General features: G+C 35.5%; 1 protein-coding gene across 1 annotated transcript; it reads left to right on the forward strand.

The window, feature by feature from the left end:
* Positions 1 to 5382: 5382 nt before the first annotated feature.
* LOC113096989 (gastrula zinc finger protein XlCGF57.1-like) lies at positions 5383 to 15385 on the forward strand. Its single transcript, XM_026262213.1, has 2 exons — positions 5383 to 5777; positions 13429 to 15385. Exons 1-2 carry the CDS (start codon positions 5579 to 5581, stop codon positions 14577 to 14579), a joined length of 1350 nt encoding a protein of 449 aa, XP_026117998.1. The 5' UTR covers positions 5383 to 5578; the 3' UTR covers positions 14580 to 15385.
* The last annotated feature ends 3105 nt before the right edge of the window (positions 15386 to 18490 follow it).

Raw genomic sequence — 18490 nt, forward strand, 5'->3', positions numbered from 1 at the left:
AACAATAAAATAAAACAAAACACAAAGAAAAAAAAAATCACTCACTGCTCTTGACTGGAGAAATTGAATACAGTTGCTTTAGGAATCAGTTCATAAAGTATTTTATTTTTATATTTGCTCATTTAATTTCTTGAATGGTCCTGCTAAATGCACCTATTGCACCTGAAAATAAAGCACTTTGTTTTATTTGTATGTCATGTGTAGTTGTAATTTATATCTTTGTCATTCTTTTGTCCTTGTTATTAAAAAATAACAAAAAAACTTATCCTCGCCCTCCTTGGCTTAAATATCTGCCATTATTTTTTTTCTGTTACCTTGAAAGGTTTTTTCTTTATATAGGGAAATTTGTTTGGATGTAGTTCTCAGACAACTTGCAAAATAGTAAAACCAACATGACAAAGAATTGTGATAAAATCGTGAATCTTGACATTTCTAAAAAAATATATATATTCCATATCGCCCACCCCTATTAACAACCAATATACAGGTGCTTCTCAATAAATTAGAATGTTGAGGAAAAGTTCATTTATTTTAGTAATTCAACACAAATTGTGAAACTCGTGTATTAAAATAAATTTGTTGTACACAAACTGAAGTAGTTTAAGTCTGTGGTTCTTTTAATTTTGATGATTTTCACGATCTCAACCAATTAGAATATGAAGACGATGAAGATGTATTATTGACAATATTGTATAACTGTTGTTGATGTTGTTGGTTACCTCAACAACATCCTCTAAACATCCCTAAAATTTTGCAGGTAAAATGTTCTAGTTTTGTTATTATGTCAAGTTACAAGAAAAGTTTGATAAAATAATAATAATAAAAATAATACACTATCTCAGGCCTCAGTGATGTTCCTATAATGTTCTCCTAATGTGGCTGAGAGAATGTTCTTTCTTTGTTATCTTGAAACATTGTAACAATGTTTTATTGTTGTACAGATGCATCTCAATAAATTAGAATGTTTTTGGAAAAGTTCCAAAGTTCCAAAATTGTGGAACTCGTGTATTAAATCAATTCAATGCACACAGACTGAAGTAGTCTAAGTCTTTGGTTCTTTTAATTGTGATGATTTTGGTTCACATTTAACAAAAACCCACCAATTCACTCTCAACAAAGCAGAATATGGTGACATGCCAATCAGCTAATCAACTCAAAACACCTGCAAAGGTTTCCTGAGCCTTCAAAATGGTCTCTCAGTTTGGTTCACTAGGCTACACAATCATGAGGAAGACTGCTGATCTGACAGATGTCCAGAAGACAATCATTGACACCCTTCACAAGGAGTGTAAATCACAAAAATCAATTGCCAATAAGCAGGCTGTTCACAGAGTGCTGTATCCAAGCATGTTAACCGGAAGTTGAGTGGAACAAAAAAGTGTGGGGAAAAAAAGATGCACAACCAACCGTGAGAACCGCGGCCTTATGAGGACTGTCAAGCAAACTGGATTCAAGAATTTGAGTGGAATTCACAAAGAATGGACTGAGGCTGGGGTCAAGGCATCAAGAGCCACCATACATAGAAGTGTCAAGGAATTTGGCTACAGTTGTCGTTTTCCTCTTGTTAAGCCACTCCTGTACCAAAGACAATGTCAGAGGCATCTTACCTGGGCTAAGGATAATAAGAACTGGACTGTAGCTCAGTGGTCCAAAGTCCTCTTTTCAGATGAGAGAATTTTTTTTTTTTTCAGAAACCAATGTCCCAGAGTCTGGAGGAAGGCTGGAGAAGCTCATAGCCCAAGCTGCTTGAAGTCCAGTGTTAAGTTTCCACAGTCTGTGATGATTTGGGGTGCAATGTCATCTGCTGGTGTTGGTCCATTGTGTTTTTTTGAAAACCAAAGTCACTGCACCCGTTTACCAAGAAATCTTGGAGCACTTCATGCTTCCTTCTGCTGACCAGCTTTTTGAGGATGACTATTTCATTTTCCAACAGGATTTGGCACCTGCCCACACTGCCAAAAGCACCAAAAGTTGTGTTGGTGTGCTTGACTGGCCAGCAAATCACCAGACCTGAACCCCAGAGAGAATCTATGGGCTTTTGTCAAGAAGAAGATGAGAAACAAGAGACCAAAAAAATGCAATTGAGCTGAAGGCCACTGTCAAAGAAACCTGGGCTTCCATACCACCTTAGCAGTGCCACAAACTGATCACCTCGGTGCCACGCTGAACTGAGGCAGTAATTAAAGGGTTAGTGCACCCAGATAGCAAATTTATGTAATTAATAACTTACCCTCATGTTGTTTCAAACCTGTAATAACTCTGATTATCTTTGGCACACATTTTAGATTTTAGATTTAGAGAGCTCTCAGTCCCTCCATTGAAGCTGTGTGTACGGTATACTGTCCATGTTCAGAAAGGTAAGAAAAACATCATCAAAGTAGTCCATGTGACATCAGAGGGTCAGTTAGAATTTTTTGAAATTCAACCAAACAAACCAATATCCCGGAGTAATGCATGCACATAAACAGTACACTGACTGAACTGCTGTGAAGAGAGAACTGAAGATGTTTTTTAATATATATATTTATATATATATTTATTTATTTATTTGACCAAACAGAAATTAATTTATTCAATGACATTTGAATTTTACTGTAGGCCTATATGATCTACAATGAGAGCTTCAGCTCTGTCAGTTTGGGTCGTAAGACACCCAAAATAACATGAAAACCTTACAAAACTCAACAGGATGTGCTTTCTGTCATCTCGGTCTACATTAACTTCTTTCTGAAACGTCAGAAAAGAACCAGGCTCATGCATCAGACGAACCATGTCTAGCTGGACATGTCTACTTTTAAAATAATCTATTTAAATTGAAAAATAATAATAATTTTATATTTAGGCATATGTAATTCAAATGAAACCAATGAGAGGTGCTGTGTTTCCCTTCTGAACTCATTATCTGTAACGAAGTCACACCATCACATATATTCATACGGTCATCCACAGAATTTGTGAATTCAGTTCATAAAACGTAACTTATTTGAATATAAATTTTATTATAAATGTGGGGTTGGGTTTTTCCCATTTTATTTTATTTTTTTATGAATGGCCTAGAATATATAATGTATAATCTGTTTTATTCAACAACATCCTCCAAAGTTTCCCTGGTAAAATGTTCTAAACAGTACCAAATGGGGTTCTTCGAGTTTTAAAAATAGCAGAACCAATTTTTTTTTTTGTTGTTGTTCTAAAAAGAAACCTTTATAAATAAGGTTCCATAAAGAACTGTTACAGTTTATTTTCAATTAATATCAGTAGCCTAAATATTTTTGTAATTATTAATAATTGTATTAATATTATTTTTTATTTATTAATAAATTATTTATACATAATTTATTAATAATAATAATATTATTATTTTATTATCTGTGTTTTTGTTCTATCGCTGTCATTCTGTTGCACTGCAGAAGCTTCTGCCATAAAAACAAATTCCTCATATAAACATACCTAGCATTAAAGCTCATTCTTCTTCTTCTGTTAATATTAATTGTCATTCCTCTATCTACCTGATTTTATAATATATTGTGGCTTCTATTTAGGTTTAACATAAAAAAATAAACAAACAAACAGCGTATGTTAATTATGTACTTTTTATTGACATGGCAAAGTGTAGAAAAAATCACAGGGCAGCTGTTATTAGCTGAAAACATCAATAAATATAAGTTGACACTGAACATGGAATTAATGAAGACAAGGTTCAAGTGAAATACCTTCTCAATGTCTTCAAGTCCATCTTTATGTTTCTAATTACTGATGATGAGGTGGTGGGATGTGACAGCTTCTGAAATACACAGTTAAGTTTAGAGTTACAAGGTGAGCAGTTATTTATGTAAAACAATTAAAAAAAGAATGGACAGTATGTGAGCCCTTTATAATGTTAAAAAAGAGAGCTATAACGTCATGGGATAAATGTAATGTTATTCATGGCTGGGTTTTTATGCATAAAGTAATTAAAAATAATAATAATTGAATCATGGATCATTATTTCATTTAGATTACAGAAGAGGCTTTTAAAAGAGTTGTAAAAGAATGATGTTAATTATGTCATACAGTTCTAGCTAATGCTGTTTTGGCAAGTTTGGGGAGTGTGTGCAAACACACTCAAACATCCAGACAGTAAAGCTTGTGGATATTTTTCCTTCGCAATGAATGCTTGATAATATAACCCACAAAACCTGTAAGCCTAATTAAAAAGGAGTTAAATGCACAATTCGGATTGATGTTTCTCTTTTTTCAGCAAACCACTGTTGTGTTTTTATTGAACCTGTGATCCGATTGGTCATCTCTGCTCTGGTGGGCGTGGCTGCTGTTGCTTTTATTGTTTATGACATCAGATCTACAAGACGTGAGCTGAACAGGATGGAAGAGACTAGATATCACCGTCGGATCCATGAAGTGAAATCAGACCAACAATATAAAATGAGCAGAAGCATTAGTTCCAGATATGTTTGCTGAAGTTTGCATTAAAAATATGCATTAATATTTCCTGTACTTGCATTGCTATCTGTTAACAGTTGTTGTTTTTACTGCATTTATTAATATGCACATAATATGATTTTGTTTGATTTATTAGTTGGTTAATTCCATAGCTTTAAACACATTTACCTTAAAAAAATGATGCCATAGAATGATCTCAGCTCTTGTTTATGTAGACTCTCCCAGAGCAAATGTGTGACTTTGCATAATGATGTAGTTTTATAACAGAGTGAATGTTTATATTTAAGTATAATTCAAATAGCCGTTGAATGTCATTTACATAATTCATATGAATGACTAAATAAAAAAGAAATGATGCACTTGTTGTTTTTATGTACATTTATTTTGGGAACAGATAGTTTGACTGACTGGTGAACTGACTGGAATCATTCTGCACACAAGCAACTGTTAATACAATTATGTCAAGGCTAATGAATAAAGTGAACAAATAAACTTAGTGATCTTCACAGCAATAGTGTTTTTATTTTATCATATGGTCAAAACTTCACTAAATATTAAATCACTGTAAAAAGCCACTGGACAAGCTTGATTTTTTTTTTTTATAGGAATGTTTTCGTCCTCATTGTGATATTATTTAAAAGCCCTCATAGCATGGGCTTTTAAATAATATAATAATAAAAAGTTAATTTTAATTCTCTTTCGTCTATTTGTGCTTTTTATAAAGAAGAAGAAGAAGAAGAAGAAGAAGAAGAAGAAGAAGAAGAAGAAGAAGAAGAAGAAGAAGAAGGAAACAGCGCACGTTATAGATGCACGCACCGAGTAATTTCTATGAAATTTCCCCTTATTATTTTTCTCCTCTCGTCGCTTCTCTCTCCAGTCCAGCGTTTGGCGCTAAAACACATATGTTTGTTTGCCAAACACCTTTAAACCACAGAGGAAGAAGATTAGTGCACCGCTTCCTCTGTTGTTCTGTCGTGATGCTAAGCTTTTAGAATTATTTCTTTAAATAGAAAACAGTTTTTGAATCGGTAAGTAAATACCTGTAATAGTCTATTATCCCCGTAGTCTTGACTACGTTCTGAAGCAAGCAGGAATATCTGGAGGATTATCATCTGAATTGAGATCTGCTGCTGTGAAGATGGAGTTGGTTAAAGAAGAGAGTGAAGAAAATACAAGTGAACCAGAAACCTGGAGAATAAAACACGAGGAACCAGAAACCTGGAGAATAACACACGAGGAACCAGAAACATGGAGAATAAATTATGAGGAACCAGAAACCTTGAGAATAAAACGCGAGGAACCAGAAACCTGGAGAATTAAACAGGAGGAACAAGAAGGTTTGTGTTTATTCTTCATCTAGACTACAGCTTTTGCTGTGGCTGCTCGATTATATATATATTATATACAGGATATCTACAGATTTAAAAGATAATACATTTAAGGCAATTTGTGACCCATTTTAAGAGCTGCACAAGTAAAAAAATAACACCGTATGAGTGGTGTTGGACAATGTCTATAGTAAAACAGTATTAAGCCATAAAATTACATGATTTACAGTTAAGATACAGGTTTCCACAAAAACAAAAATCTTATACAACAGCATTTCAGCCTTTAGACCATTTTTATGAAAAAGGATAAATTAAGCATCTTAATTGTTTAGATTTTTGGAAGGCACATTAACTTCTTTCTCATTTACAACTGTTTGTTGGATGAAAACATAAGTTGATATTTGCATTGATCTAAATATAAACTGCAAGAAAGGCATGTTGGAAATGCAAATTCATTCTTTTGCAATGAGGTGGTTGTTGGAATATTGCAGTTTCCCCGATAACAGCAGTACATACAGCAACTTTGCACTTATAAATGTTGCTTTATCAGGAATTATAGGTTTAAATAAATAAAAATGGCAACTACACATTTCTGAGGACAGTCGGTTTTCTTCAGTTAGATTAAAATAAAGACATCCGCCCTGCGTTTTAACTGCAGCACTCATATTTATTCAATGACATCATTGCCTTTTGAAGTCTGATCCAGCTGTCCTTCTGTCCCCAACTGTAAGACCTCTTGAAATTATAATTAAGACTTTTCCTATACCATTTAACATATTTAAAACTTTTTATGGCTTTAAGTTAGATACTACTCACTTGGGGTGGAATGGTAAAACTCACTCAAGGTTCGGTTTTAGAGTCACGGTTTTGGTACAATTTGGTATGTGCTATGTTTAGGGGAAAACTATACTGTTAAATAAAAATAATCTAACTACAAGCAACCGCACAAATAATGGAATAAAGATTCTAATAAAATGAACAGTGATTTTCAGTTTTTTTTTTTTTTTTTAGGTCTAACAGTTTTTAAATACAGACATTTTATAAAGTAATGAAATGTAAAACAGCATTGCATATTTGACTCTATGAATTAAATATTAATCTTAATTAAAATAAAAAAAGCAGTTAGTGATTTCTGTGTTGTTGCCGTTTGATTAATATTAAGAAAGTGCTGTCACTTTAAGCCACTGTAATTACGTTCAGCCGGCTATGTCTGCTATAGTATACTTACCAAGACGGGAACATTTTTGTATGAATTTGTCCATGTAAACACAATACTTCAGAGAAAGCTTAATGTTGTGTGTGTTTTGAGGCACAGGTTGGCATGCTTCAGATGAACACATGCACAAATCTTTTCACTGCGCACACAAGCTCATGTCTTCTGGCTCTTAAATGTTTACACTGGCAAAGCTTACATCAGTTTAGTTTAAAGACAAATATCAGTGTGTGACGTTCTGGTCTCACCTATGCCTGTGCGCTATCAGCACCTGTTTTCTTTTTTCATTGCTGTAGTCCTAATGTATTGGGAAGCCAGAATGTGCATCCATCAACAAAAACATACATTATCCGAACCCTGTTTGTTTTACGTGTTAATTATAGTAATTTATTTTCAAGATGCGTTGTCAGATTTAAATATTAAATCTGTCCTAGTGCTTGCCGAACCATACGAGAGCGTTTTAGAATATAAGATTAAATATAAGATTACGAGATTAAAGTTGTAATATTTAAACAAAATAAAGTCAAAATGTTTCAAGAACAATGTCAAAATGTTTCATGAATAAAGATTAAAGTTAAAATATTTTGAGAGTATATTTGCAATGTTTGATTTACATTTAGACTGTATAATTTCAAAAACAGAATAACCTGACTTTTATATGAATTTAAAATTCATATAAATTTCAATGTTTGGATTTCCTTCATATATTTCACGCAACGTGAATGGTGATCTTGTTCTGTCTGTTACTGTATTTTCTCCTCTTTGTGTCCGTCTTCAGCATCTCTGGCCTGTGTAAATGGCCATTTACATAATAGCATTTCCACTCAAATGGCCATTGATTGTGTGCAAGCACAGAACAAGATAGTCTAAAATATGAATAAAAAAAGTCTGGTTGATTGGTGCATCTGTACTCCAGTGTATAAATTCAATATAGATAAATAATTGTTAAATCTACAAAGTTACTTGCCAGGACGGCTATTTTGACATCAGTTCATTGATAATCTACACAAAATCACTTTCAAAATTGCAAGGAATCGCCTGCGATTTTGAAAGCGACTTTGTGTAGATTGTCAGTGAACTATGGCTCTGTGTTCTCCATCTGAACCAGTGTTGCCAAGGGCACAGTTGTTTTTCCATGTTCATTGTTTTTTATTCCACTTCTTTTGGACTGAAGCACTGCAACACCTGCTGAATGCCATTAAACAGCTTGAAAGATAATTTTGGGTGAACTAACCCTTTAACGTCTCTGTCTACCACAGCGCTCTAGAATGCTATAATGACAGCACTAGTATGTGAATTTTTTTTTTTTTTAATAAATAGATTGCTTTCAGAAAGCTACCAAGAATGATGACACTCTAAATCAGACAACTTCAAAGTTGGTTGAGTTCTGCAATGAAATACACAGACATCAATAGTTTTCTTAAAATATGAACACATAATCATATGCATAAAAAAACACATCAATTCTCAATAGAATGATGCTCTCCTATCCCTCTAAGTTTCAACAACTACAAAAAACAACATTCTTTTACTCTTAGTAATAAAATAAAATAAGTGATAACATGATGGAATTATGAACTTGCCTTAATCATCTTTCCCTTGCTTTTGAAGAAGCTGAGAAAATTGCCTCCTCACTCTGTGAAGAGAGTCTGCTCAACAACTCTCATATATTGCAAGCACAACCTTACTTTTAACAATTAACACTTCATCAGCCTCAAAGTAATTAGGCTAGACTTTGCATAACGCCATTTCCTTTAGGAAATTACATCCGGTTTAACCATGAAAAGTAGATGATGAATTAATATGTAAATATGTCAATAACTCTCTATTAACACCACAATTTATTTTTTTATATTTTATTTTGGCATATAGGCATTATTGACTTGTAGCCTAAATGATTATCTAACAGTCTGGTCAACATAAAGTTCATTATTTGAAGGACAATTCTAAAATAAAAGTATTGGTGCTTAAAGTGCTTAATTGAGCTGAAATTTAAACTCAAAACATCTCAAGATAAATTAAAAAGAAAATCTAAATTAAGTGTTTTAAGGACTTCAAACTGAACATCTCATGGCTCAATGTTCATATCGTTCATATAAAGACTGCTGATCTGACAGTTGTCCAGAAGACAATCATTAGCCGCGTTCCCACTGGCAAGCTTAAACCGGGCGTGCTAGTGCGTGCCAGGGCCAGTCGCGTTTCCACTGTCACTTCCGGGGCTTGATTGTGCCTCGCCGGGGCTTCCTCGGGGCCAACGGCCAGGTTTTTTCGGCCCGACGAAATCCTTGGGCCAAAGCGGGCCAGCTGGGGCTAGAGGAGGGGTTATGAACAAAGGTGGAGTTTCTCAGCGTCTGGAGAGCGTCAGCGCGGATCATTTCAGAAAGATAACAGCTGTAACACCAGCATTAAATACTTTTTAAAATCAGTTGAGCTCAAAACTCACTTTCAGTAAGCAGCAAGTGTTTGAAATAACTTGATCCAATGTGGATTATAATCCCTAAACAAGGCAGAAATATTTATAAGCGATGTCAAAGACTATGCACGCTAAACATTAACATTACCATGGTAAACATGGTAAATGCAACCACTTGGAGAATTCAGACATCAGCTTCTTATTCTCTATCACAATTGTGTATTTATTAAGTAACATTTTATCTGTCGTCTCGTTTCAAGAGTTTAGCTCTTCATTGCATATCATCAAAATATAATAATGATTTTTGTTCGGGAGCTTTTATAAAAATAGAGAGTCTGTGCTGTGGATCATTTCTTTACAGCTTTAACACCAGCATTAAACACTTTTTTTAAATAAGTTGAGCTCAAAACTCACTTTCAGTCAGCAGCAAGTGTTTGAAATAACTTGATCCAATGTGGATTATAATCACCATACAAGGCAGAAATATTTATAAGCGATGTAAAAGACTATGCACGCTGGGCATTAACATTAAACATGGTAAAATATGACCGCTTGAAGAAATCAGACGTCAGCTTCTTATTCTCTATCACAATCGTGTATTCATTTAGTATATTATCTGTCACAAGCCTCGTCTCGAGAGTTTAGCTTCACGTAGCCTATCATAAAAATATAATAATGTTTTTGTTCGGGAGCCTTTATAAAAATAAATTATCATTCATTCTTAATGTGAAGTATAGGCCACTGTGACTACAAACAAACAGAAACAGACTCGACTGAATAAGCAGGCTATTTTCATAAGCGTTAAAAATAAATAAATAAAATAGAAAGTGACGCGCAGTGGAGCTTCAGGCTCCACGGTGGAAACCCTGCGCTATTCTGGCCTCCGTGCTACTGGCTCGAGGCTATGAGCCCCGCCTGGCCCGGTTTAAGCCCTGGCTCGCACTGGCCTGACAGTGGAAATGCGGCTATTGACACCCTTCACAAGGAGGGTAAGCCACAAACATTCATTGCCAAAACTGGCTGTTCACAGAGTGCTGTATCCAAGCATGTTAACAGAAAGTTGAGTAGAAGGAAAAGACAAACCGAGAGAACCGCAGCCTTATGAGGATTGTCAAACAAAATCAATTCAAGAATTTGAGTGAACTTCACAAGGAATGGACTGAGGCTGGGGTCAAGGCATCAAGAGCAATTATACACAGACGTGTCAAGGAATTTGATGAACCTTAGAGGCATCTGTAAGGATGAAAGAACCTGAGATATTTTGATCTCCTGAGAAACAGACAATACAAACACACACGGGCATCTTCGAGACACCCCACAAAGTGGAGGAGCAGGAGACCTCCTACCCTTATGGCCATTTGTTTCATTTTAAATCCCTTCACCCATTCTTCCTTCTACTCAATCAGCTCAAAATTATCACATGAAAATGTCAACGCAAGTGAACTAACACTCATGTCTGGTATCATTTAAATTGTCTCAGTCTTACAAAAGTAGATTCAAAAATAATTCATTTCCTAAGAATTAAGAGATATTTTGCCTACTGTAATGGGAGGGAGTGCCCCTTCCCAGGGTCTTCCATGTAAATTACCTTATGTTCCCTTTGAGGTGTAAACTACCCTGGTCTGGGACCTGACTTAATGCAAATTCCTATTGTTAGTTTCTGTCTCCATCTCGGGGGATGTTTGTCTTGGTCCGAGGTATTTAAACGATTGCAGCAAGAGGATCAGGGCGATTTCTGTAGCCAGAAAGCCCGTAGTGTGTTGTGTGTCTCTTCACTTCATACTATGTATTTCCTAAGGTCAGGTATGCATATTTCGATTTTAGATTCATCTTTGAGAATTTGATGTTTTGTATTGATATGATTTGATGTGTTTTCAATTGGATATGTAATTGGAAGAATACATATTTACCTGTGTGATAATAAATTGTTAGATTTGATTTTATTGTGTTTTACTCTATAATTATTGACTCTAGTAGATTACGTTGAATCCTTGATAGCAACATGAGCACCCGAATGAATGGTTTACTATAAAAGTAAAGAGTTAACTAGAATAATCAAATGTCAGAAGAATACTCATTAAAAAGGCATACAACCAATTTGCATTTCATCCTAAATTCAAGGTCATACTAAAATGGAGTCAGATTAAATAAATAATGGAGTCAGATTTGAGTTTAACCTAAACTGAATAACTCTACGCGCTGAAAGACCGAACACGCAGGAAACCTTCATCCAGCACCGGATACCTTCCTTGGGCCTTAGTGTCTGGACCTTACACGGGAACTTGTACAAATGTGGATTGGTGACATGAATGGAAATGGCTCCAGATCTACGATGTAGTACTTTGTTTCGCAACAAGGTCCAACGCCCAACAGAAAATGTATTTGCTGAATGCATAAACTGTGTATTTTCCTGCATTCAAACATGCCGATCTAAAGGAAAGGCTGTGTATGGCATTTATTTAATGATAGAACTTTACTGATTAGAACTAAAACTTGGTAACCATAAATGAATGCATATTTGTCATGTTAACTGTACTTAAGACTGGTGGTGATGCTTAAGATATATTTGGTCATTGAGGGTTTCTGTAAAAAAAAAAATCGATCATATTAATTATTATTAAAAGATAATACTACTACTAATTCTACTACCATACTAACAATATACAGTGCACTATGGATTGATGAGCTGCTGGGTTCATGAATATTAATCACGTTGTCTGGGTTCGGTCGAACTGATTTGCTGAAATCAAAACAGGGACGGGTACTAGATCAACGCCAGCCAATGAAATTTGCGAGTTAGCTCCGCCCACTACCGGAGAAACCGGCATATCTTCTGCTTGTTCGAAAAAGTTGAATAATTCTAAATGACCTCCATTATTTTGACAGGAGAAGATAACAAAGAATATAGTTTAGATGTAGTGTGTCGATTCAGCGTGGGAAGACCCTCGCTCTCTCTCTCTTTGAATGTGTGAGAAACCGCGCTATCAGTAAAGCCACGGAGAGTCGAGCGCCTTCACACCGAGTTTACAGAGCATCAAATACAGGTGCGCTGTGCATCCATTGAGATGAACTGAAAAGTACAGCTAGCTTGATGGAGAGAGAACTCTGAAGCTCTTAGTCTGTGTTCAGCGAGTAAAAATGTGCTAATCTTATAATAGCCTTGAACACACACACTTGGTGAGTAAAATCTAAGAACTTATTAGCCAATGGCTAAAAGCCAGTGATTACTCGCAATGTAAAGGGTTGCACAGCACCAGTACGAGACACAAGTGATTGCGTGTGTAAATTAGTCATACCGTCTCTATATTTTTGTAAATAGCCTAGTTCCTTCAAAAGTAGAAAAATATTCTATAATAAGGTTTGAGATTCTAAGCTACTTTAGTGATAAATCACAGGACAGCGCAGGCAACTAGTTTCTGCGTTCCTCTGTGCGTGCAATCTTCACAGCAACAGTTTATATGAGTGTTAGTGCCACAATGCAGCTGCGCGAACATGGTAGCTCGAATATAATAATACACATCCAATCATCAAATCGCTTGAATGTCCAAACCATAAAACAATTACAACTGACAAAGTTTAGTGAAGAGGCAACGCTCACCGCTCTTGCGCCATCACTATGTGTTGAACCGGCGTTCACCTCCGTGTTTTGCTTTTATGCCACTGACTGGACGGGGCAGAGTCATGTGGCTACATGTGCTTTTAAGGGGGAAGTATAAACAGGATTAAAAAACCGAAATAACCGTCATGGGAAAATTACGTCGGTTAGAGGTTCTGAATTTCAGTTTCGATAACTTTTCGATTAATCGTCCAGCCCTGTTTTTGTCTATAATGTTTAAAAAATCATATTTTGAATACAGTGTAACTCAAAAGTTTCAGGGAAGTATAAATTGTAAAATTGCATCAAAAGGAACTACATTTTAAACATAAATAGTCTTTACTCTGTTACAACAGGGTTCACTTTTATGTACTTTTACGTGTCTCTTTTTTTCCCCCCAAAGTTACTGAAAAATTAACTGTTTATGCATTTATTTTAGAGTTTATTGAAGAAAGTGAGGAGAACGAAGAATTAAATGAAGTTCAGGAGAAGAATCATGCCAAAACTTCAGAAAAACATTTGAGTTGCTCTCAAACCAAACAGAAAGATTTAAAGACAAGAGGAGCCAAGAAATTTTTCACCTGCACTCAGTGTGGAAAGAGTTTGACATGCAAATATAATCTTGATGTTCACTTGAGAGTTCATACAGGAGAGAAACCATTCACTTGTGATCAGTGCGGGAAGTGTTTCACACAATCGTTAAGCCTTAAGGTACATATGAAAATCCACACTGGAGAGAAAGAGTACAAGTGTTCACAATGTGACGAGAGATTCAGTCGGTCAGGAAGTCTGAAAACACATGAGATGATCCACACTGGAGAGAAATCTTTCACTTGTGATCAGCGCGACAAGAGATTCAGTCGGTCAGGAAACCTGAATAAACACAAGTTAATCCACACTGGAGAGAAACCACACACATGTGGTCAGTGTGGGAATAGTTTTACAAAAAAATCTAACCTTTTGACACATATGAGAGTTCATACAGGAGAGAAACTTTTCTTCTGTAATCTATGTGGAAGGAGTTTTTCACTTTTAACTCACCTTAAGCAGCACATGAACACCCACACTGGAGAGAAACCTTTCAAGTGTTCACACTGTGACAAGAGATTCAGTCAGTCAGGAAACCTGAAGAAACACAAGTTAATCCACACTGGAGTGAAACCGTACACATGTGGTCAGTGCGGGAAGAGTTTTACACACAAAGGAAACCTTATGACACATATGAAAGTTCATACAGGAGAGAAGCTGTTTATATGTTATCAATGTGGAAAGAGTTTTTCATTCTTAGCAAACCTTAAGGTACACATGTACATCCACACTGGAGAGAAACCTTTTAAGTGTTCACACTGTGACAAGAGATTCAGTCATCCAGGAGACCTGAAGAAACATGAGAGGATCCACACTGGGGAGAAACCTTTTAAGTGTTCACACTGTGACAAGAAATTCAGTCAGTCAGCAAACCTGAAGAAACATGAGAGGATCCACACTGGAGAGAAACCGTATTACTGCACTGAATGTGGGAAGTGTTTCAATCAATTATCTTCTCTACACAGTCATACAAAAAACATTCACAAAAAACACAGTAAGTAGATCATCTTCAGATCCAGCACTTTCAGATCTGATGCTGCCTTGTCATCAAACTTGAAACGGTAATGCATTAAGCAGTATCATCTGGATTAATCTGTTTCTAACCAGTCGTTCCGAGTGATATGACAAAGAAACATCTAAAGTTATCACAGTGAATCAAGTTATCAGAGTGAATAAAGTTAATCTTCAAAACCAGCAGATGAACTCTGAGATTCAGTTCAACTCAAAGATGGAGATCCTTCCCAAAGAACAATGTCAAAATATTTTATTATTGCGTATCATTTTGCTGCATGATATTAATGATATCACTGTTTTTTTATGAGTTTCATGTTATGGTCAATTATCTTATAATGCATGTGTGTCACTTGTGGTTTGCTTACTCTTTCATGAATTAATGGAGATTTTCACAAATTGTTCTTGATCAGGAAGCTGAAAAAGAGACTATAACACTTTAAGAGAGACTGAGATTATTTTTTTAAATTGTTCTTGGTTATTTTTAAAATGACTGAGTTATTCTGCTTAATATGTATTTTGGAAATGCAAATGCAAGAAAAACTGTCATGTAGACTTGTGATTGCTCCTTCTTTGCTTCTCTTGTAAGTAGGAATGGAAACCTAAACCCGGTTTTAAAGGAGTCCTGGGGCTAAATTACAAAAGACTGTAGTAATGATAAGCTCTATTGCTAACTGTTCTACTTTTGATGCTGGGTATATAAAAAAAAACACACAATTTATTATTCTTACATAAACATTATCAAGCTAATTGTTTATTGTCAAATGTTTCTACATGAGATAAAATTGAGAAATTCATCACTGATGTGTTTTTTGTTATTTTTGCAATCTAGAAGTGAAATCGCTCTTGTAATTTAGGTCTGCTTAATCTAATTTTATTTTCGATTGAGTGTGACGAGAGATGTTCACATGTCTTTAACTTGGAGTCTGAGTAAAGTCTGAAGTCTTTATCGCTCGAATCCTAGTCAAGTCTGAAGTCTTTATCGCTGGAGTCCTAGTCAAGTCTGAAGTCTTTAACCTAGAGTCTGAGTAAAGTCTGAAGTCTTTTATCGCTGGAGTCCTAGTCAAGTCTGAAGTCTTTATCGCTGGAGTCCTAGTCAAGTCTGAAATCTTTATCGCTGGAGTCCTAGTCAAGTCTGAAATCTTTATCGCTGGAGTCCTAGTCAAGTCTGAAGTCTTTATCGCTGGAGTCCTAGTCAAGTCTGAAATCTTTATCGCTGGAGTCCTAGTCAAGTCTGAAGTCTTTATCGCTGGAGTCCTAGTCAAGTCTGAAATCTTTATCGCTGGAGTCCTAGTCAAGTCTGAAGTCTTTATCGCTAGAGTCTGAGTGAAGTCTGAAATCTTTATCGCTGGAGTCCTAGTCAAGTCTGAAGTCTCACGTCATTTAATGACTCGCTAAAAAAAAAATCCCATTCACGATCATCAGGTATTGAAATCTTGGCTATAGACAAAATCTATTCCAGTGGTTCCCAACCTTTTTCAACTCGCGGTCCACACAACCAAACACATATGTTTGCGCGGCCCACTTCAAAAAAATTAACTGACCCCGCTATTGTTGGGTTAATAACTTGGTACTCATAAGATAGATTTTTAAACTATATTTATTGAATAAACTAGGGCTGTGCGATATGGACAAAAAAAAAAAAAAACTATCGCGATTTTTTTGATCAATTTTGCAACTGTGCTTTTACAGTCATAAATGCATTCAGGATTAATTTGAAACATATTTCCAAAAGAAAACCAATCAGAGCTTTATCAAAAAGTTGTAACATCTCTAGAACCGACATAAGTCAAAATTATCACTATAGTGAAGATGTAAAAAAATGTATAGACAAAATAAATAAATAAATAAAAAATCCTGTATACAGGGACTTTTTTTTCTTTTTTGCCATGCATTGTTCATAGAGCTCATTAATTGTAGCAGTGCCTCAGGTGTTTGCAGTGTGTATACAGTATGTGTATGCGGTCAGCAGTGAGAGCGCATAAATATAACACGAAAGCACATTAAAATAATGCACAAGTGCGAATCTCTCTGTTCGCAGCAGATTTCCTTTGCTCTGTCACAAAACCGGTCGTGCTTGCTCAGATACACGCTGCTTTGCGAGGAGAGAGTGTGCACACTTAAAACGTGTCTCCTCTCACTTAAACTGCATCCTGTTCACTAACAAATTCACTCTATGCTCATGTGTTAGACATGAATTATTTTAGAACGTTTTTATTTCTAGCCTTTTACCGCAGTGAGAATGCTCTGATCCGTCAACATTGGCTCAGAAAAAAGGCGCATCACAGACAGTGTGTGAACCTGGAGTTAGGCATATGCGCACGCTCAAATCGTGATTTTAGGACGTTTTCTTTTAATCGCACAGCCCTAGAATGGACTGGAAATGAACAGAAAATAATTGGTGGCCCACCTGCAATACCACCGTGGACCACAGGTTGAAAACCACTGATCTATTCTATAATCTTTGTAAAAAAAAGAAAAAAATGTGTTAAAATGTAAGGTTAATTAATGTACATCCTGTTATTTGTTTGTTTTGATCCATTACTCTGTTTAAAACTTATCCTATAATAAGACAAAAATCTACCTTGACACAAGTAAACATGTGACGCAGATATTACAAAACCATACCAATAAAGCATTTCTTTATGATAAAAGTTAGGGGTATTCATTAATGTTCTGAGAGGCATGGCCTCTATGTTTTCCAAGCAGAGGTCCAGACAGGGCCGTGCACAGACCTCTTGAGGGGCATGTGCTGAAACTGAAAAAGGGCACCCCCCTCCCTTTTTTTATATCAAGATTATTTAGTACGTTTTTTTGTCAGTATTATTTGTAGGGTCCTTTGTTTGTGAATTGCTCTTGTGTACTTAATTGCATTTATAGAGAAAAAAATACTTGACTCATACACAAACATACCCAACATATCCAACATGTATTCGCCTACCTGGCAAAAATTTGATACTGTGGTGGACCAGGGATGTTGGTCTCTTAAAGGTCTCTTATTCACTACACTTTCCCTAAAATAAGCCAGCAATGAAAAAATAAATAAAAATAGTGTGAAAAGTACAGTTGCAGTGAAAAGCGTTTCTGAAGCGTTCTGATCACATGACACTGAAGAGTACTGAACTGGAGTAATGATGCTGAAAATTCAGCTTTGATCACAAAAATAAATTACATTTTAAAATATATTCAAATAGAAAACAGTTATTTAAAATTGTAAAAATATTACACAATATAACTATTTTTGCTGTATTTTGGATCAAATAAATGAAGCCTTGGAATGAATCATGAATTACATTCTGCATGATAAAAAATAAAGATTTCACAGTGATCTTCTATTTTTTTTTAGTTACTACTACATTACTGTGGTAAAACCATGTTTTACAACATTTTATACATGTGAGGACGAACGGAGAGTATACCATAACATGATTAGCCTAAATGTTAATAAATTAAGTGTATCAGCAATCATAAATCAAAAAAGAAAGTTCTTAGAAATATAGTTATCTAGGTGACGAGGATCACTCGTCGCTATGTGTTAGTTCCAGTACAAAACAGCGCGGGGGCGCACCTGTTATGATTTTCCGATGGTAAAAACAAATTATATGTTGTTGTATTACTAATCAATATATAGTTTTTTTTTGTCCGTCATTAAAACGGCGACAGCGCCTGCCGCTGCCGGCATCACATTACATTTTCATCTACAGGTTACAAACTAGTTTTTGTAGCTATATAGATGGATCGCTCAGTTTTTCCTGTGTTAAATGCATTTGGCCAAAATCGCATTTTATAAAAGATGAAATGCTACTATATGCACAGGCTATTTAAGTGTTGGCTATGTATTGGCTATGACTAGATGGCAAATGCTAGCCCTCTCTCTCAGGCGACATCCCACATGTCTGAGT

Source organism: Carassius auratus, unplaced genomic scaffold (assembly GCF_003368295.1).
Source record: "Carassius auratus strain Wakin unplaced genomic scaffold, ASM336829v1 scaf_tig00216060, whole genome shotgun sequence".
Lineage (NCBI taxonomy): Eukaryota > Metazoa > Chordata > Actinopteri > Cypriniformes > Cyprinidae > Carassius > Carassius auratus.

What these genes read in the sequence shown, in the direction of transcription:
- LOC113096989 (XM_026262213.1), top strand. Translation starts at nt 5,579, where the DNA reads ATGGAGTTGGTTAAAGAAGAGAGTGAAGAAAATACAAGTGAACCAGAA. An exon ending in TAAACAGGAGGAACAAGAAG is followed by an intron (nt 5,778 to 13,428) that starts GTTTGTGTTTAT and finishes CATTTATTTTAG; the next exon opens with AGTTTATTGAAGAAAGTGAG.